General features: G+C 39.6%; 1 protein-coding gene across 2 annotated transcripts in view; it reads right to left on the bottom strand.

The window, feature by feature from the left end:
* The window catches only part of NAV2 (neuron navigator 2), a 384,880-nt gene that overhangs the window by 16,006 nt on the left and 346,634 nt on the right, over nucleotides 1-22,240 (bottom strand). For both annotated transcript variants that reach the window (XM_061999098.1, XM_061999097.1), the window contains exons 17-27: nucleotides 21,038-21,226; nucleotides 15,275-15,327; nucleotides 13,248-13,271; nucleotides 13,054-13,128; nucleotides 8,492-8,575; nucleotides 7,769-7,880; nucleotides 7,122-7,267; nucleotides 4,402-4,574; nucleotides 1,549-1,702; nucleotides 879-1,038; nucleotides 285-385 (exon numbers count right to left, since the gene is read on the bottom strand). In XM_061999098.1, the coding sequence (XP_061855082.1) occupies nucleotides 285-385; nucleotides 879-1,038; nucleotides 1,549-1,702; nucleotides 4,402-4,574; nucleotides 7,122-7,267; nucleotides 7,769-7,880; nucleotides 8,492-8,575; nucleotides 13,054-13,128; nucleotides 13,248-13,271; nucleotides 15,275-15,327; nucleotides 21,038-21,226 (1,271 nt within the window). The remainder of the gene's footprint in view (nucleotides 1-284; nucleotides 386-878; nucleotides 1,039-1,548; nucleotides 1,703-4,401; nucleotides 4,575-7,121; nucleotides 7,268-7,768; nucleotides 7,881-8,491; nucleotides 8,576-13,053; nucleotides 13,129-13,247; nucleotides 13,272-15,274; nucleotides 15,328-21,037; nucleotides 21,227-22,240) is intronic.

The following is a 22,240-nucleotide window of genomic DNA, read 5'->3' as shown; positions in this document are numbered from 1 at the left end:
TCTAGTCTAGCAACCCTGTATTAATGACAGGCTCATGGCCAGTGGCATCAACAAGAAACTGCGAAATAAAAAGCTACTGCAGGTGAGACAACCTGAACTAACAGTGTAAGCTCTTAGCAGTTCCAAGGGAGCAGGAGGGAGCCTCATCTATCACCAATCAATTTTGCTGAGAAAATTCTAACGAGTCTTTTGCAAGTAAAAGCCTCCGAAACAAATTGGATTTGAATTCCTCTCACATTCCAAAGTCACTTCTATTTCAAAGCTGGGGCTGAAACACCACTCACCTCCTTCCATTTCATTTCATCCTGAAAGTTAACAACTATTTTGACGTGCCTGCCTCCTTCTTTCCGGGCAGAGCCATCTCCAGTGTCATCTAACAGCATGTCTGTGAGTAGAAAACATCAACAGCTTCAGAGCTGTATCTTAATAACATGAAAACTTGCCTGGTTTACACCAACACATTTATTTAGTCAAACCCAACCCATCTGGGCTTCATGTGCCTCGAGGTAAAACACAAGAACCAGGTTTACTGACTTCCCTACCAAATACCATTATCTCTCTTAAAAAGTGAAGGTCACTGAAAATTACTAGTCAGTTACTCTGTGTTTTCCTTCCTACAATATATCCCCTGGCAAATGTACACCATTAAATGGCTTTAAACATGACTCTCTGCAGCTGAGGTCATAATTGGACAACTCTGATTTAGGGCGTAGCAGACTTATGACGACATTTTAAAAGAAGGCTTTGTGCCAGCTCCTGATATATTTCCACACCTCAACTGCTAATAATTTTCATGCTTTCATTTTTCCACGGCTAACCAAACCAAATCTTCCAAGTGCAGGATAAAACCTGCCCACCGCCTTTCTCATTAAACTCACCGAGACTGGTTGACTCCGTGAGGTTCAAACTGTGTTGAGAGAGACCCACTGAATGTCTTGGAGAGGATGAGATGGAAACCTGAGACTGAGCTCTGCTACAGCTGCCGTGGTTTTCAGATTTCAGACGATCATTTTCTGCTTTTAGCTTTTCAATCTCACCCTTGAAAGGACAAGCCAGGAGGTCAGAAGGCACAGTGAAAACACACTTAAGACAGCAACTTAAGCAACTTAAGAATCAATCTCAGTTTAGCAAAAATGCCACTTTCTTCATATTTTAATAAGAAATGAATGATCTTTATTATTATGACATGCTTTCCATGTAACTTTTCACAGTATCCCAGAAAACATAAATACGTGGGAATCCACTAAACACCGAAATGCAGCCACATTAAGACACAGAGCATCGGGACGTTTTAAGAGGTTGCTGACAGCCAACAAAAAATATCTCCCCATGGTGGATATGGTTACAGTTTCAGAGTTGAAGAAAGCAGAATTCAAGCTGACATTTAGTGAAGGTATGAGGTTTAACAGTGGCACAAAGCTGAACACAACATTTAGTATGCACGCAAAAACTTCAAACTGACATCCTTTCAGATCTTCACTGTGGGGCAGATTGGCCAATCTTGAACACATCAACATAGGCTGCAATACTGGGGTGGTTATTTCTTACCTGCATTCTGTTCATTGCCTCTCTAAGCTGGTCAAGCTGATGAGCAGAGCTAAGGGCTTCCAAACGAATATCAGTCAACTTCATCTCCTTGTCTCTCAGCTCATTTCGTAACTGCATCACCGTTTCAGCTTCACTGTCAGTGCATTCAGAAATCCTGAAGAAGATTGAAAACCAGCCATTGAATGAGACCATTTGTTACCTTTCAAATGATGCTTCTCCAGCATTTTATTAGTAAAGAAGGAACAAACCCCTTCCAATCTGCCAGAAGCTGGTAACAGTTTTGGCTGATTGGATTAGTGATACCATAAATCAGATATTAAATAGTCATGGAAACATCTGAGTCTAGTGCAATAAATACTTCTGAGGGTTATTTTCCTTTAATCAGCATTTGAAACAGAATCCTGGAAATCACCTACTATTGGATAGTCTTCATTTTTGTCATGGTAGGTGCCATAAAGAAAAACTTCTGAAGCAAAAACCTAAATAAATGAAGGGAGTGTGCAGGCAATAACAGCAGTTGGTTGGAGATTGATGAGTTTACAGACAGATTTAAAGCTCACCAGGTGCGCACAGCTGGGTTTCCCTGAACTGTTCTGGAGGGCTTTGGAACTCTACACCTACTCAAGCGTGATAAATTCCTGCTTGCTTTAAAGCATTCATGCTTCAGAAATTTTCGGTAGTGTTTTATTTCCCTCCTCCCACCAGAAAAAGAGAGAGATTCTGGGTGAGTAACATTTCAGCACATTCATGAGTGTATCTGTATAAAGATCAACTACACAGCTGCATGCTTTGAGGGACATATCATTTACAATGCCTTTCCCTAAATCAGGTTAATGAGAGGTGTTTTCCCCAGCAAAAAGCCAGTAAGCCAAACTACTTAAGTTTTAACTTCTGCTCTAGCCTTCTCTCAGTCCACATATTTACCCTTTTCTCATGTTTACCCTCTGTGCTTTCATGTCAAGGTGAGCCGTATGCACAGAGCATTAGGACTGATGACAGATGGGATCATCATTTGACAATTTTCTGGCCTTAAGATTTCTAAAGCACAATTTGCTGTAGTCACCAGAAACTCACTGAGTGAGGCTCAAGAGACTGGAGAAGCTTTAAAACAAAACCACGGGGGGATTATTTTCCGCTGCTAACATTTCACTGCTGTTATACAGCTGGAAACTATTGCTATTGTTTTCACCTCCTCATGTGAAAACGAGTGATGGACAAAACCTCAAGTTGGGGCACTTACTCAAATGCATTTGTTCTGACATCAGGCTGGAAGCTTTGCAAGACATCTACAAGGTCATAAAGCTGCCCTAGTAACCTTATGTTTCACATTGCTGCCTCTTGCAACTTCCTGTATTTATCCGACTCAAGTGATGAAGCTACTGCTAAACACAAAATCTGGTTGATGAAGCTTTCCAAACACATTGTAAAACATGAGTTTAGACTCAAAACAGTGTGGTAAGGCAACTATTTAACTTCCATATCACCGGCAGCCGAAATGAAGCCTCAAGATTGCCTGTGACCTTTCCATGAACATAAACCCAGTCAAGCAGCAGAGCAAAAGTCCTGACCTTTAAAGTCTCCATCTCATTCTCATACAAACACAAGTAGAAAGGTGTGGTTTGGTCATATAGATGAGCCTATACCATAGATTGCTACTACCCAAAGGAGCACACTTGTTTCTCAGTCCTCTTCCTCAGCCTGCTCCTCACTGTGCTGCTGCCTTGCCCCCATGCCAGCTCTGGCAGCCCTCAGTGATCAGACCCCTGACTGAGCTGAACCAAGCCAGAAACCTGGGGAAAAAAAACCTGCCCACATTTCTGTCAAATCATTTTCCACATAATTTAGCAGGTTGTCTCAGCTCAGTGGAGTTGTCTGAGAAGCAGCAGAGCCGCTGGAAGGTAAGGACCAGGCATGGAGGGGAGGTTCAGAAGAAGAGAAGAGGGGATGATCTCCACTCATCAAACACAAGCTGTTAGGTGAGTGTGGCTGAATCACTAAACCAAGCTGTTTGGTTGCTAGTAAATCCTTACCTTTATCTGAATTTGTCAACTTAATTGGGAACTCATCATGGAGGATTAGTACAATATGCACTGGTTTTAGCCAACAGAGGAAACAAAATCCCAGACATGGCCCGGCTTGTTTCATTAAGAGCAAGAGATCCAACTAATTCTGCTCTTCAAGGTCACCTGCTTTTAAATACGCTTCATACCGAATATGTTCTGCTGAGAAAGCACTCCAATGACATTTTAAATTATATTACAGTAACAATGCAGTAATTTTTGGCTTCCTGGACAGTAATGCAAAGGTATCAAGAGCTGGGAGTCAGCTTACATATCTTCCAATTCCCTGAATAGATAAATTCTACTTTCCCATACTCTGCCTGTAACCACCTTTGACTACACAGCATTCAAAATAGCCAGTAGATTAAAGTGTGATCTTTGCTCATTCTTTTGCCAGTATGACAAGGGTTAAGGATTTTATCCAAAATACAGCCTCCCTCTAGGAGATAACGTAAGTGATGCTTGGAAGGAGAACTGAGCAGTGCCAACAGACCAGCCCTCATCTACAGGACAATCCTGTCTGTCCCAGCGTGTCTTCTGCTGTGGCCTCATAGTGATCAGCTGGGGCTCATATGGATGTGCAGATTCTTAGACAAAGGAACCAAAGGAGACAAGGTGATGTAAGGTACATTTTGCCCTTGCTCATCTCTGCAAAGCGGCCTAGAGATGTCCTGTAGAGCTAGCATGGAAAACAATAGATCTCTCCAAAGCATGACATTTCTCCTTTCCTCTACCAATGCAGCAAGATGCCTTCCACTCCATTTTCTACATAAAGATTAAAAAAATCACTTACAGAGAATTGGAATGGGAAGCTCTCAGCAACGGTGTTGAAACAGTGGAGTTATGGTGTGGTAGCTTTGGTGAAGAAGGTAACGAGGAATCAGTCATCTCCTCAATATCTGAATGAGAAGATGCTGACTTGGGAGATTTCTTTTTACCAAAAGCTTGCTTGAAGGAGCTGCGTAGCTGAAAAAAAACAAGACCACAACCACAGGCACATTGTTAAGAATGAAACCAGGCAAAAAACCAAAGCCACAGGATAAAAACCTCTAACATGCAAATACTCCAAGTGATACAGCCACACACACATGTGCTTTCATATGGGTGAAAAGGAATAAAAATGGCATTTTTATGCCTATAAACTACTTTATGAGATTAATAAGGTCAACAGGACTGGCTATCAGTGCTTCCTATTTTTAAGATAACTATTTTCTAGCAAATTCTGTTCGGTGCAACATGCTGGATGGCGCTGTTGAAACAACTTGCAGGTAGAATGTAATGTGGTTCAGACGGGGTTAATGATGCTGAACTGGTTAGTGATGTAAATGGATGGGTTAGCTGCGTATCTCATAGTTTAAAGTACATCTTCCTTACCTCATTGACCTGTCAGGAGAAGCGCAAGCAAAGCAAGTTGGGGAAGGAAAAAAGACATGTTTTAACAGATAAAGCCAGTGATAAGGAAAGCTTTGGATTTCTAAGACAAATATGACCAATCATCAACAAAGATCAACAGTTTAAAACTGGAACCCTCTATTTTCCAAAACAAGCTGTTTCAAACGACATACGGTCATTTTTGCATTACTTGAAGGAGATACCAGACCTAGATCTCTTAACTGTTACATAAATTGCATTTTCTCCTTGGCTCAGGCAGAATGTTTTGGCTAAGAGCCAAGCTAATACTGTGTTTTTCCTGACAGCAACAGGTACTCCACAAAGTGAAAAGACTGAATCTTCTCTACCTACCTGCAACTAAAATAACCTTTTTTAATGTGACTGTCATTTTCCAAACAAGAAGAAGAATGAATATTCATGTGATTAAATTGATGTTATCCCAGAGTTACAGTTCTACAGTTAGTACTCAAGAAGTGTTTGGACAACACTCTTAGATGTTGCTCTGTGTGGAGTCAGGATTTAGACTTAATGGTCCTCGTGGGTCCCTTCCAACTCAGTGAACGCTGTTTAACACTACTGCAAACTAAATGTGGCAAATAGGTTGGCTTAATATGAGCTGAAAGTCATTTTTAAACTAGACAAAGACTCCCACATTAAGAAATGTTGAAAATCTGGTGTTTCAGCCCTAAGTGGACAGCTGTGTTGCTTCTACATATAAACAAAAAGGTTTTGGCTGAGAACTTGCTTAGTATTTGTGGAACAAATGATGTGTGAATCAGACTCAACTTCTGGATTTTCTTGGTGAATGACTGATCTAATTTTAATTTTTAATCTTAATTTTACAGCAATTACACATTCATTTTTAACAACAGCTTAAAAATATCATCCTTTCTCTTTTATTTAATGGAAATCTTATTTATTTCTCTTTATAATAAGGAGATGCTTCCTTAACCTTCTTGAAAAATGATGGGTGAGAAGTGGAAACTGATGTAGGATGGTATCTACTAGGTTACAGTAACAAGCAACAGAAGCTGAAGCAAAAGTGTAAAAAGTGTTTACCTTTACTTAAAACCAGTTGCTAACAATTTAAAAGTTACAGCAATTTACTTGGCCTATAATTAATGTATAACCCATCACAAGAAGGATTTGGAGATGATGTTGTTTCCATTCAACAATTATTTCAGGGGCTGAGGGGAAATACTGTTGTTATGAAGGAGCTGGCAACAGATCAAACTAAAATCACTGGGGTAAGAGAGGAATAAAAACAAGAACCTGCTCAGGAAGCTGCTTCTTACAGTTCAGGAGTTTCATAAACACTTCTGAGAGGATATCAGGCAAACACAAATCAAGTTTTAGCCAGCTCAAAACACATTTTGTAGCTATACAGATTTATCTGTACACTCAAAAGATCCAGGGAAACTTCAAGTCAGTGGGAAGGAAGGGGTGGATTGCTTTACTGGCTACAATAAAGGGTCTAGGGACTCAAGCCCAAACTACAATCAGACTAGGTCACTAAGGCAGTTATTGTCTAATTGAAAATGGAGTTTAATATAATGTACCTTTCCTCCAGTACAGGGTACCTTGTATACAGTAATATGATGAGCAAAGAAGGAAAAATGGGAAATGAAAGGTAAGCATGGCAAAATCTTGTAACACAAATGTCCATCACAATAAAGTTTTTAAGACTGTTTTTTTTGCTGTTGTAGAACTCCACAGTAATGTTCAAAACAGAGTTCTTAAAGTGTTCACCTCAAAGAATACCCTATGAGCCAGAAAGAAATATAAAAGCAAGAATAACCTCTCACTGTGGAATTGTTTTACCTCAATGACACACATCAAGTTTTCCCTAAGGGGTTGGACACCATAATACTTTCAGCCAGAGTTGATCTTTGACAGCTATTTCTAATTTAAGACTGGCCTTTCGGTTGTTAAGCTAAAATTCAATCCAAGGCAGAGTCAACACAAGCACACACATCACTTATGACTCCATTAAGCCTTCAAAAGAGTTTACAGAGGATTTACACAGTGCATAGTCCTTGTGCCGACCTGTTGCGTGAGGGGAGGAGGTGCATGTTCTGACAGTTTAATATAAACCTCACACATCTTTTAAAGTACACTCACCCAGTTTTTCCTCTTCTTTTTCTTTGAATCACTCTCTATGTTGCTTCCCACACTGGAGTGACTGGTAGCACTGTTAATACTGGAGACACTATCTGATGAGTGCTGCCTTCGGATTCGTAGGTCTGTGGGCTGAGCAGCTGCAGGTCCTGAATATGAATGAAAGCAGAGCCAAAATATGTCAGAAATCTGATATAAGTGTAAATCATTGGGGTAAGAGTACTGAGATAAGACAGGACTGCATTCAGACTTCATATTGGATATTACTGAAAACACCAAATTAAAACAAGAAGCCAAGTGCCTGATAGTTGTGAAATGGGGATCTCTGCTCCCTGCTGCTTCACACCAGTGTCCAGATGGGTGAACTACTAAATGCTTATAGTAAATTCAGTGAGCTCACACTGAAGGTGGAAAAGCTTTGTTAAACACCTCCTCATGTGTCTACCACATCTAGAACCCTTTGCAGAAGTAGAATCAGCTGCACTATTTACACATATCCCCTATTCAAATCCCCACGTGACACCAAAACAAGTAACTAGAGCATGGTCACAAGACACAGCTGATCTCTGATGACATTACATCAGGTATTACCAAGAGGTCTAAAGTCCCATGAGCACTGTACAGTTGCTAAATGCAGTGTTGCTTCTCACCTTTGCAGGTGAGCTCAGGTGTGTTGATGACTCCATTGATGGCAGCCTGGGCAGCAGCATTTTGCTTCTTCAGTAGTTCAATTGTCTTCCTTAACTCATTCAGTTCTGAATCCTTGAATAAGAAAAAAACCCCTTGTAATATGTTGGAAGATGCAGATGGTACCTAACTGCTCCAAAAAGCTGCATTTCAGTCTGAGCACTGGTAGCTGATGAGAGAATTTATGGAGTATATATGTACAAGGATGTAAAGATGAGGTCTGGTATGGCTGGGCAAGCACACCCTCAACAGGCTGCAAAACAGATTATTACAACACTAAAATAAAAAGTACCTGCTCTGTAATAAACTAATGTATATTCAAGTACATTGTCCACAAATTCAATGTTGCCTGTCTTGCAATGATTTTTCTTGGTATTTCTCTTGAACATGCACATCTGTGGATGCACTGAGAAGAAATTTGTGACAAAAATATGCAACACTGATGACTTGTGTCCAAGGCAATACTTTATATAATAATCTGAGCAGTTGTCACAGCATCCCAGTGTGGAAAATAAATATTATAAACCAATTTTTTAATGGATTTTACTCTGTCATCTCAACTAAGGGAACTAAGGCAAACAACATAAATCTGTTTTGGTTTTTTCCCCCCACAACTGCAGAAGAAGCAGGGGCAACAGATGCTGAAAAAGGATGTTAAGACTTCCCTAAACCCTTCTCAAGCTTGCCTTTTGTTCTGCTGTCATGGTCAGGCTCTGCAGTCTGATTGTCATGTTCCCCAGGCTCTGCTCAAACGCTGCCACCAGGTGAGCCTGAAAGTTAAACCACACAGAAGCAGTTTGTTCTCTCCCTCTAGACAAGAACATTTTCTGCAGGTTATTTAAATGGATCACCTACTGCATTGCATTGTTTAGTGTGTAAATGGTAAGAAGAAGATAACACTCATTAGAAAAGGTCAAATGAGCAGAGAACATGTTGTGAAAAAGCTTGCAAACAGTTAGGAAGACTTAATTCTGGAAAGTTAGAAGTGCCAAAGGTAACAAGACCAATTTCAGTATTTTAGAAAATGACAGCCCTTTCATGTACAACTACTAGTAGCAGCACATTAGAAAATGATATAGTTTTAGGCTATAAACTATGCCCTGCTTGGCAGCTGCTGTACTCAGCCCTTTAGAAAACAAATGTGAAGGGGCAACACCGTGACCTGGCACATCACCAGCAGATTTCCTGGAGCTGGCTCCTCAGTCAGCTGCTACATCCACTTCTTTGATACCATGATTTCAATAGCTAGAACAGCTACCTCAAGCATACTCTAACAGAGCAGCAAAGCTGGAAGGTTTTTCCCGTTTGGAATTCTCATTCAGTCTGTAAAATATGCAATCCCATGTCCAGACTACACTGAGAACAAAAGCATCTCCTGGGTCCCTAGGAGTTAAGGTCATCTGAAGAGTTGCATCTCAAACTAATCCAGTTAATGGACTTTTCTAAGTCATTGAAAGCTGCTTGGATTTTGAGATAAAAGGAAAACACTTTTTGCTACTTTGTTGAAATGGAGAGACATACTAGATCCATTATTCTCTGGGAAATAATGTCATATATTAACTGAGGCTTTTAAAGGATGCTTTAAGGAATACTCTTTGTCACCTGAAAGTATTCCTGATACCAAAAAGGCATTCCATCCAAATCAGATGTCCTTGCTTACCCCCGTATCCCCAAGCTATTGCAAGCAATGACATAAAAAGACCTTCTATCACAAAATGTAGAGTGGAAAGAGAGGCAAATCCACCCATATATCCATATTACTCAACACCTGTTGTTCATTTTTCAAATCAGACTTAATCTTTGACTTTTTATGTGGGCCATTATTAGCACGTATGAGGTTACTTAGCGATAGTTTTCAGGTACCCTCAGTGAGTCAAGGCAACTCTTGCCAAAAAGATCTTCACAAAAAGTTTAAGTCTTTTCCCCCAAAACACAAAACCCAACAAAATGTCACTCTCTTGTTTTAGGAGGATAATCCAGAGAGTAAAATAGAAAACAGCAATTAAAATAAGGTAAGTTTTTTTCAATATAGCCAGGCAGAATCTTCCCTCCAACCAGATGACTATTTTCCCTGTGGATGTTTAAGGCAAAAAGAAACTGGAAGTCACAGAGGTGGAGATTCTCACTGTGCTACCCCAACAGAAGAACTCTGAAAGCCAAGTCAGTCAGTTCATTCCACAGATGGCTCCTCTGCAGAGGAGGATAAGGATGGAGATAAGACTACTACAGCCAGCCTGCCAGATGCTTTCTCAGTTGATGTACCTGCATTTAACTCAAAGATTTCACCAATATTTGAACGTGCTTTGCTTGAAATCCAGGTCCACACACTAAATATCATCCAAAACTTCCTGGTGCTTGCCCAATTACCCTTTTCACTTTTCCCATGAAGCACCAAGAACCCAATGTCTATAATAAGCACATCAGCTGGGAACTGAAAATAACTGAGAAGAAAGGAAAAGTGGTTTGAAAAGATGGTCAGGAACTTGATAAAAGGGAACTAAGTTTCTAGTGCCATGACGTGGCACTCTTTTATAGAAATACAGTTATATGCAGGTGTACAATATAACTGAACATAGCCATAGTTCAACACATATTTGCCTCAGCAGCTGTAATAATCTAAACTAACAATAGAAAAGAACATTTCTCTATTACAAATAATACACACAACAAGAATTGTTCTAAATCTTTCCAAATGGAAAAGGATATTCTCTCACCTAAGCATATACAGAAGAGTAAAACCTTTCACAGAGCTATTCCAGACTAACTCAGCAGCAGCACACAGCTGATTTATCCTAAATAACTGTTCTCACATTTGCAGTGAAAACAAACACGAGCAGTACAATAACACGGGGATGTGCATCGCTCGTTCCCATCAGCCACTATGAAAATAAGCAGAGCTGAGACTGTGAGAAAACAGCAAAAAGTAATTTAAACCCCCATGCTACCCATGTATGAAAACCTAAATATTTGTTTTAAAAACACAGACTCCCTATGCTTCTGTTGGGGAGGATGAACAGGGAACAACAAAACTGATACTCAGGAATCCTCAGCAATGCCCTGCAAAAGACAAACGGGCAAGTGGGACTGTGTGGATTGGTAACAGGATACAACCTCATCCTTTGACCTGAACCTTGTGCTTTTGAAACCAAATCAGGTACATTAAAATAAGTCCTATCTGGAAATTGTTCAGTGAGTTACAAAAAAGAGTTATCTTCCCTTCCTAGTTGGTGCAAAACCTTTCCAAATTCTTGCCCTGACAGCCCAAGAAGCACCAAAAGCTGCAGTGTGTATATAGAAAAAAATCAGGAAAAAAATGGATATATTAAAAATAAAGAGATGAATTCAAGTTGTCTAAGATAAAAGCATTTTCCTTAAAAAAATCTCATGTAAAGGAAATGTCTATAAAGCAGTGTCATGACAAAAAGCATTTATTAGCCTTTTTTTTGGGAACAAACTTATCTTTTGACATCAAAAAGAGAACGTTCTCTGAAAAGAAGTGACTAGAAACAGAAATATTACTACAGCAATATCCCTGCAGCAGTCTGTTGCTGATTTATGGCCATATAAGGGGTAGGTCCAAGCCTAAAAAGTTTAAATGGCATTAAAAAAACCCCATAAAATACAAGGCTACCAACTCCTGTCTTGATTAAGAGCCTCTGAATCTGAACACAATATGATTAAGAATGTAAGAACACTAAGGCAGAGCCAGATGAGTTGCACAGCTGACAAGTTCTTTGTTTGAAGGACACAAGCTGGGCTACTTAACAATGTGATAAAAGATGTATGCAAGGGAATCTGCTCCTGCTTTTCACATGTAATAGAAGCTTCTGGATGAAAACCAAGTCATGTATCCAGTCCCCTTTGTATTTGAAAGGGAAACATAATATTTATTTTTTTGGAAGATTTAAGACCCTTTTCTTTTCCTCTTGGAAAAGGGACTGAGTGGCTACATGCAGTCAAAGCCCTTTTATTTGACTTCTCTGTTAACTATGATCTCAGTTTTCCTTTTCCATTCTGCAAGCTGGATGAAGCACTGTGATGCTTGTAGTGACCATCACAGTAGATTTCCCCTTGAATCACATAGAAAGGTTTGTGTTGGAAGGGACCTTAAAGATCATCTAGTTCCCTCCATGCCATGGGCAGGGACACTTTCTACCAGACCAGGTTGCTCAGAGTCTCATCCAACCTGGCCTTGGGGCAGTAATAACCTCTTCAGACAACCTGTTCCTCACCACCCTCACAGGTAAGAACTTCTTCCTAATATCCAATCCAAACCTCTTCTCTTTCAGTTTAAAGCCATTACCCCTTGTCCTATCACTACATGCCCTTAGAAAAATCCTTCTTGTGATAGGTTTAAGTGCTAAGAAGAAAGCTGTCCTTCACTGTGACAAATTTTGTGTTCCACCTACTCAGAGGGCTGGCAGACAGGAATGTTCTCTTCAGCAGCATGTGTTCTGATGTTTATTGATTCCCACAAACTAGGATGTCGGTATGATCCCATTTGACAACTAACTATTCATCTGTAGCTTATTTCCTCTGGTATTGCTTATTTATTCTAGCAAGCTCCTGTTTTGCAGTTTTCTACTATCTGTGACTACAGCACAGAACATATAAACAAACTTGCTCGGGGTCAACTGTTGCCTCAACAGCTCCTGTCTGCCAAATCTTCTTTTTCCAAGTGTCTTGCCCTATTTCTTCATCAGATTCCCCACAGAAAATGGGTAGAAGTATTGCTCAGACTGGTTAAAAATCAGTTATGTCCACCCTTTAGGCATAACTTTGGTTTTCAGAGCCACTTGTGCTGTCACTACCTATCATGACATTAGACCACATCTTAATGCAATAGCAAGATATAATGCAATTCAATCCACATTTCCACCACTTTTCATTCCTATCATTGATAACATTTAGCTGTATCTCACCCTACCCAAATGTCAAAGCAAAACAACATTTATAAAAAGCCCCTGGTTTTCAATCATTTTTCTCAAGATCTGAAGCTGTTTTACACACACATATAGCTAAATTAAACCATAACTAGGCACTTAAAGACAGGTATAAGAAAACTCAGTAGAAGAATGTTATTTTTGGAAAGCTCCCACATGCATGCAGTTATTTCTTGTAAACACACAGGTATTGTGAACCAGATATTAGACACATGAAATCTTTTTGTCACTTAGAAGAACTAGAGTTGCAATAGCTGCATTAAATGCATTCCCTGTTAGTGTTTCTTCTCAAGAGCTGTACTCACATTGGCAGTCAACTGAGTTGTCAGAGCTGACACTTTTTCTTGGGATGCATCCAACTCTCTTCGTAGCTTGCGAATCTATATATTTTAAGAGAGCACTTTACTGCACCATAATATGGAGAAATAAAACAGCAAGACATGAAATGCAGAGTGTCTTGACAGAACATTTATGCCTGTCAGACACAGTGTGCTCTTACCTCTGACTGGCACTTCTCTTCAGGCTATAAAATAAGAACAGAGGAAAGCAGATGAGGATATTGCAACATAACCAGCTCGACACAATTAATAACACTTCCCAGTTTTCTAATGTGAATTCCTTAGTTTGGATTTCCATGCCCACAATCAATCAAAGATAATCTCCTAATTTATTTCTCTTTAGGAAAATGAAAACAAGCTGCTTGTACAATACTTCTCCTGCAGGAAGGAATTTGGCCTCCACTTCCCAGCCTGCTGACCAGTGCACATCTGAGTCTGAACTGTGGCAGAGTCCTGACTCCATGCATAAGGTTCTGCAGAGCCAGGACTGTCACAGAACGTGGCTGATCTTAAGCAATAACTTTGCTCCCATGCTCAGCTCTCCATGGAATGGAGATTATGTTTTTGCATTCCAAACTGATTTGAAAAAGAAAAATAATATGATTTCCACTTGGGTGCTGCCTAGGGACTGTGGTGATGAAAAATAGAGAACTTAGCTGAGGATGCAAAGTGGATGTTATGGCCTGAATGATAAAATTATGGCTACTGTGGCTTGTTTCTAACCAAAGTTATCACTTAAAGAGAAGTATATGGTAGAAGTTACACACTCCACTGTCCTTATGTAAACATGTCCACTACCAGCCACCACCAGGGAAACTAACCACAATATTAAGAGCCACTCGTGCTTGGGTAACATGCACTTAAACCAGAAGCTGAGACAGCAGCTGCTGAGTCCTCCCAGAGTTACAAACAACAGTCCAGAGAGAAAGCTCTCCATCCTTCCAATAGGTTATCTGTTTTGGTTTCATATGGATCTTCCTTGAGGCAAGGTCAATAATGAGAGGTGGTATTTTCAGTTTATTATCAAGGTCTTAAGGCCATGTTCCAAATGTAGTCTCCTGAAACATCTGAAATAACACTAAATAACATAATGCTGGCTTGACAGACTTCATAGACAGCTACACATGATCCTCCAAGAGCAAGTTCTTCCACGGACTCTTGTATCACATATGCTTGTTCCAGGCATGGATGTGCAGTAAGCATGAAATTGCATCACATAAATCATAAAACTGTATAACAATTTGAAATGAAAGATCTTGTTCAATTAACTCATCTTACTGAAGTAATTACCATCCACTGTGTTTTTTAAAAGGCTCGTGCTTTAAGAAATGCCCCAAGTTGTGATGATAGCATGGTCAGGAATACATCAGCCACCTTGGATATTAACAGCAGTGAAGCCACTGGGATTTAACCACCAGTGCCAAATATTTCTGTATGGTCTTGTGGGAGTGGAACATGCTGTGCCTCTGGGTCACTGCAATTACCACCCCAACTACAGAGGGAAAAGCTAGGCAAGACAGGGTTGCATGTTGCAGCCTCACCTCCCCATTACAGCTCAAGTAGAGTCTTAACTTACAAGCTCTTCCATAGTTTGTGTTTAAGTGGAAAACGCTTCATGAGGCTATTAGAAGAAAATGCAACACACATTTTAAAAAAATCCTGTCTTTTCAAGCTCCACTAAGCCTTACTTTAGGATCAGATAACCTAAATGAATACATACTTTTGGAGAAAATACTACTAGCATGGTAAAAAAATGGCTTCTATAGAATTATTAAAATCCATGCATTCAAAACTTATTCAAATTTTAGTAGCAAATCATTAATGCAAGGCTGGAATGACTTTATTTGGCAAAGTTTGGGGTGCTTTAGGTCACAAAGTTCAGATCTCCTTAGATCTACTGAGGTCCTTTGTAGCAAAATTAATTTAACATAGTTGTAAAGTACTGACTCAAAAGATAAACGGCTGCTTTTAGGCCATTAATGCCTGTATTTAATGAGGATACTGCTAAATATCCACAGGCATCTTTATAATGGAAACATTTCTTTTGCAGCTAGCATTCAGAACACAGTCAAAGAAAAAGTGCTTTCCCCCCTCCTTCTTTGAATGATAAAAATAATCATCACAACAAGACCAGTTAATGCAATAATTTTCATTACTAAACCCAAATTGTTCATTTCATTATACTCACTGTTGAATAAATAGATGATGTACTGGACACCAAAGAGAGAGATGAGCCATGCACTAAAGGAAAGAAAATCAACACAATGAATACAAATACAGTAACCACACAGTAGCATCATCATAGATCATCCACTGCCAACAACCAGCCTACTGAAGAAATACTTACACAAATTTCATCATCTATCATAAACTTAATTATATTACTGCACCAATAATGTGCAGTTTGAAGAATGAGTGGCCAAGTAATAACAATCCATAAACTTTGATTTGGTAAAGCTGTTTTAGCAATTTGAGACTTTGGTTTTGGGCAAATGAGGTGAGGGCAAGAAGATTAAAAAGAAAAGTTTCACTGAAGAGTTGTTCAGAAATAAATTTTCTCCAGACAGCTTATCTTAAAGACTCTTGGAAAAGAGCTTACTCAACAGAAAAACCTAACAAATCAACTGAAATGCAGAGATTACAAAAGTAACTCTAACTGCTTTGGTTTTAGATGTGATTCAGGGGGCAGGTTGTTTTCTTTAAGCAGCAGACCAAGACCGATATCTCCTGAGAAGACCATGACACCCAGTTCCAGCAGGTAGCCAGATGCTCCAGTAGAAAATGTGAAACACCCAGAGCAGAAACCATTGCCTAATTTAGTGTTCTGAATTGTTCTCTAGATGCAGCTGTATTTTCCTTCTGCTGACTACAAGGGAGCTGGATCATGGGCATCGATGAGCTGAACATTTCCTATCCCTGTGTAGGGTCTTTTGGTCTTTCCCTAAAGCAATGACATTTCTTTAACATGGCAAAATTTGTTCTCTCACAGAAAAGTTACCAGAGCAAAAACATGACTACAAAACCTCTTCTGGAAAAGAATCCATTTTTTTTTGCAGCTTTTCCATTTAAATACACATTCAGTAGAAAACACACATGTACATTGATTTTTAAGGTTCTCACCATCACCCCAGTGTCAAGATTTACATACAGCATTTCATTCTTCATTATGCTATTAGAAAAACTACCTGAAGCTATTCTTTCTGCTACTGAAAACATGCAAAATTGCCTTTCCTTTCTTTTTATTTTTAGAAACAAAGTGCATATAAGTGTAACTTTCATTCAAACTTCAGGTAACTCCATACAAATCATATGGAATTGTGTTAAAATCCCTTTTTCTTTCATCTAAATCCTCCAGCCAAAAAAAAGAGTAGTTTTAAAAAGCTGCTATTTTGCTCTAATTACCTACTGCAATTCTCCTACATTCATAATAAACGGGCTCTGCTTTCCCATTGACATTATATCCTAAGGCAAGGCTGCAAAGAGAAGTAAACAAAGTCTAAGTTGGCTTCTGGAGGAATTTAAGACAATTTAAAAAACCCACAAGAAAGTTTAAAAAGAAACCCCTCACACCCATTTGCTTTTTCTGGCTGATTGTACTTTCAATTAAAATGATCTTCGTAGTAGATGTTAAGGACTGTACTGCAATAAGAACACAAAAATAACTAGTGTGAGTCAGATCCAGGGTCTGTCTAATCGTGTGCTCCATCTCTGGCTGCAACCATAGTGCATGTTTAGGGAAAAGAATGAAAGGAGGAGGCAGATGCTCAGTGGCTTTTCCCAAGATACACCTTTGCATCTTCTGGGAACCAGCAGAGATGGAAATTCCTGAGATGGAAACTGCAGTTGGATCATTATTTTTCCACAGTTGCTGTGATGTCTCTGCCATTAATTGCTTCTGAATCCAGAGATACATTTTGTTTGTAACAAAACCCTCTGTGTTTAGAAATATAATTCTCTGCAGTTGCTTTAGACCTTCTGCTGAATCAACCAGTAAGTTCCTTGAGTGTCTTCATTCCCCCGTGACAGGAGAAGTACCAGATAACCAACTTCTTTGTAATGCACTAAATTATACACTATCACCTTCCTCCAGTCATCATTTTACCAAAGCTGAAGCTTCCTAAGGTATTTTAACTCTTCATATCATAGATATTATGCACTTAAGATCTCCTTGTCACTACTCTTTTTACCTGCATTTTACCCTCAGGATGTATTTTTCAAGATGGAAAGCCCAAAGTGCGAGTAATATTGCACAAGGCCATCAATTCTTTTCTAGTTGCCTCTCTACCAGTTTCCCCTTGTGCAGATTTTCGAGTTAGCATCAGCTGGAATTTTTGAGACCACATTGGGACTTCAAAGAAGGAAAGAAGACTCAAAATGAAAAAATGGAAACATGTAACTCTGGGAATAATACTCCTACCTTATAAAACAGAATCATTTGACTGTGTATATAATTTGAGGCTTTTATTTTCAAGGACAACTAAGGAGTTAATATTTTTGTGCAATTTCTTTTTAAAGGATCTGCAGATGGCTACTTTAAGGCTATTTAATTAGGAGCCTGAAGGCAGTTATGCTCTTGATGTGATTCCTGTTTTTTTGCAGTTAACATGCATCTGCACGCACACTACAAACCCAAATTGGTTTGGAGCTATTATTTTAAAGCACTATAAATGCAGATGCAAGCATGTACATTTTTAATGTTAGGAAAGAAATGGTCTAGCCATGATGAACCATCCAAAGAAAAGAAAGAACAACAGGCATTGCAGTCAGTAGCATGAAAAGGAATAAGAATTTATATCCCAACAACAAAGAACTGAAAACCTTTCTCTAAGGGGTTGAAATATCAGGCTGGAGCCAGGGGTAGCACAGCTCCTGGGGCAGACTGATGGCTACTGAAGTGAGGAAACTAGATGCTAGAGAAGTATCTCCTCTTACTAGATAAGGAGACCACAGGCTGTGGAGTTTTTTCCCCTGAAGTTCTGGATACTTTGGAGGCTGTTCCTGCTGGCATCTCCCCAGTCCCAAACCCTTCCCTATCAAAAATATTATGTACTACAAGGGTGACTTAACATTTTGACCCATGTACTATGTTGTGAGAGAACACATCTGTACTTCACACTAGGGAGACAAAAGTAAAGAAGGTTTTCAAGAACAAATCTTGTCTCTGCTGAAGTTGATAAGAAACAAATGTCTTGTAATCTCGTGAGCTAAGAAACAGTTAAGAAGTAGGTTGGTAAGCTTTATTTAACACCTCAATTTATTCCTCATTGACACTGGCTGATTACATAAAACCCATTTGTTCATTAACTACAGGTTTAACTTCTATAATGCTTTTCATCTATTCTCTCAAGTTGACGGTGAATTAGATCCACAGGTCTGAAAGCACAGTACAATATATATACCAAATTCAGAACCACTTACAACTTGTGTGACCCTGAGAAATAATCTGGAGCTAATAAGCAGGCTACTCCTGCCTTCTGTGCAGCCAGAGAAGACAGAAGATCTTTACCCTGAAGACAAAAATATAGAGACTGTACCTGAACATTCAGCCCATTTGATAAAATATTATTACACCTGAAATTTGAAAGGGACTGCTCCAGCATGTCCACCGTAGGGTCAAATTCCTTTCTCATATACAGAGCGATCTTTTTCCACTGATTTCAACTGCACAACTTGGTGGAGTTTTCTTGGATTTGTTATTACTTTTTAAAACTACTGAAAAGCATTTAGTAGAACGTTTCATCCAACTCATCCCTTTCTAAAAATGGCTTGTCCTCAAACTTATTAAATAGTCTTCCCAACTAGCCTCTCTCCTGGGAAAGAATTTCTGAGTTGTAAGAGATAGTTTAACCTCCAACATGCCAAAATGGATTTGGTACTATTTAAAAGACTAAGGTTGGGATTTTATTTTAAGATGTCTTCAACAAAACCAGGTTAAGTTTTGCTGTAGTAGCTCTCTCAGTCAATTATCTAAGTGCAACACAGATATAGTGACTGAAATTCCTGCACAGATGATATTAAAGAACTCTTTAGTAATAGTACTCATCATTTCAGAATGGAATTCAACTAAGTACCAGCACTCTCTGACTGTCTGTTCGTGATTATCTAGCTTTCTGAAAGCATGGCACAAAGAAAGGTTAATTCCTGCAACAACACAGTTTTCAGCCTCACAGCGTTCTTCTAATAACTGCCAAGCCCTAATGGAGATCTTCAGCCATGGGCCTCTAAAATGCAATTACATGCAATGGAGTTAGATTGGCTAAATTCAATAATGAATTAGCCCTGAATGTTTCTGGAGCTATGTCCAATACACTTCTACCTCTTCCAATGGTAGAAAACAGATGGGGTAATGAGTACCTCCAGGAAAGCACTTTGTGGCTCTTAAAGGCCCTTCAAGCACTTAAGTGTGGTTCCTATGCATGTCTGGCTCTAGGGCAGCAGCAACGAGGTACTGATGTCAATGCTCCTGAGGAAGGGCAGGTCTTCAGCAGTGGAGGAAGCAAGCCAGCAATCAAGGGATCAAGTATTTTGTTGCCAACCAAGCTCTCAATCCTTGCCAGAAAGGCACTTAAGAGACTTAAAATTCAAGGAGCTAATACTGAATATGCTTCCTATGACCTTCCTATGAACCACTCCCAGATCTCACCCCACACTTGACTTCTCAAAGTGCAACACTTGAGGATTTTAATGTGTGCTCATGGCCACTCCTGCTACAGCAATAAGGTTGCTTCATTGGTAGCAACCAAACTAAATATAGGTAAATGATTATTTTCTTCTTATATTTAAATGAGCTTCTTTTAACAGGTATGCTTACAAATTTGAAAAGATGATGAGGAACTAAAAAGAAGAGCCTAGATGTTTTGAAGAACATCTCAGGTCTCTTCTGTAGAAGCTGGGTGATATCAACACTGGACATTCAGCAGAAATAAAAAGTAAAGACAATCTGAATACAGATTAAATACTGCAAAAATTAACTGAGAGGGAAACAACAGCCTGGCTAGTATTAATTATTTATACTGTAAAGAGAAGTGTGGAGGATCAGATTGAGGAGGAACAGTCCTACTCAAGGAAACACTGTAACACACTAAGCAAACTACAGTCATTTTGAGGTCACTAAAAATGAAGCACAGGATGTGTTGAAACAACTTCTTGAACAGTGAAGGTCTAGGTACAACATTTCCATGCTTTCCTATGTCTGTCAAGAAGGATCACTGAATGAATATCATCAGAATAATGACAACCACGACTAAAGTTTTATCCAAGACTGAGAACTCTTAGAGAGCAGCGTAGGGGAAAGGGACTTGGGGATCTTGGTGGACAGCAGGATGACTATGACCCAGCAATGTGCCCTCATGGCCCAGAAGGCCAATGGCATCTTGGGGTGTATTAGAAGGGCTGTGGTTAGCAGTTTGAGAGAGGTTCTCCTACCCCTCTACTCTGCCCTCATGAGACCACATCTGGAATATTGTGTCCAGATCTGGGCCCCTCAGTTCAAGAAGGACAGGGAACTGCTGGGAATAGTTCAGTGTAGGGCCACAAAGATGATTAGGGGAGTGAAGCATCTCCCTTACGATGAAAGGCTGAGGGAGCTGGGGTTCTTTAGGTTGGAGAAGAGGAGACTGAGAGGCGACCTCATTAATGTTTACAAATAAGTAAAGGATGAGTGTCAGGAGACCAGGCTCTTCTCAATGATGGCCAATGATAGGGCAAGGGGCAATGGGTGTAAACTGGAACACAAGAGGTTCCAAAGAAATACAAGGAAGAATTTCTTCACCGTGAGGGTGATGGAGAACTAGCAGGGGCTGTGGAGTCTCCTTCCCCGGGCACATTCAAACACTACCTGGATGAGTTCCTGTGTAACCTACTCTAGGTGGTCCTGCTCTGGCAGAGGGGTTGCACTGGATGATCTTTCTAGGTCCCTTCCAGCACCACCATCAATCACACTTCCACTGACCTTCTTCAAAGCCATCGCGGAAAGAGCCAGAGCGGCTCATGGTCCTGCTCTTCTCGTCCAGGGACATGGAGCTGTTCCTGAAGCGCGTGTCGCTGTAGGGGTCGTAAGGACCATCTGCGTTGGAAAGGCTGTGGGTCCGTAGCATGGTTGGATTTGACAGGCTCATCTGGGCTGCAGTGGTTGGGCTCGCTATAAAGTGAAGGATAAACAGCAACTTATTGCCACAACTTTTCATTCCTCGTTATTCCTTTTTTTCCCCTAAGACACAAATTTTTAATGTCATCCTCTCCAGGGCTTCTTTATTTCTCTAAACTCAACGAAGTCAAATAAGAGGTATACAAAGCAAGCTGGTGAATAAGAAAACTCAAGTAAATAAGGCAATTTTAAACACTGAGTGATATGTCTATGCTTCTACAGACAAGCTCAGTCAACTCACCAACACGGTGTAGGCACAAACTAATTAACCCTTGTTTAATTTGGAACAGTCCTTCCTCAAAAAAAGACTAATATGCCTGAAGGAATTTAAACTAGTACTTTGCCTATATAGAGCAGGCCTTATGAACTATCTCCTTCAAAGCCTTCAGGTACTCAGGAAATTACATTTCTCTATGTATTCAAGTCACATTTTTTAAGATCTTTGTTTTCCTAACAGTTGTATGTTTCAGAGCTGTTTCTTTTCCTTGTGAGGTCCTAGGAAATATATAACATCAGCTTTGACTCAAAAGCCAATGCTGTCCCAGAGAGTATTTAGAGTACAAAAGAGCTAATTCCAGTTTCACCTTTTTTAAAAGAAATGAGGTGATAAAATGTATACCTGCTATTTATTGAGAATTAATTAATTTGTGGAAAAAGGAGAACAGCAAAATTCCCATACAACTTGGTGTGCTGTCATTGCCTGCTTCGATACAGACTACTGAGACAAGACCATTGTAGAAGACACAATCATTCATTTTAAAGGTGCTCAGCTTCCATATCAACATTTGCTTATATTAAATTCAATGCTGTGACTTCTCAAGCCCCCTATGTCCAAGCTCTTTTCTTGAGAACACAGAAAAATAGCTTTTTTGGTTACTTGCTTGTGGCTAAATGAAGCTTATTAATATAAATAATCTTCAATATTCTCCACAAAAGGTTAATTTTCTAGGTCTGTGACTACACTCTTTTTTTTTTCCTGACCATTAAGAGACTTTCATGAACTGTCAT

Source organism: Colius striatus, chromosome 7 (assembly GCF_028858725.1).
Source record: "Colius striatus isolate bColStr4 chromosome 7, bColStr4.1.hap1, whole genome shotgun sequence".
Classification (NCBI taxonomy): domain Eukaryota; kingdom Metazoa; phylum Chordata; class Aves; order Coliiformes; family Coliidae; genus Colius; species Colius striatus.
This window is presented reverse-complemented; position numbering and strand designations above follow the sequence as displayed.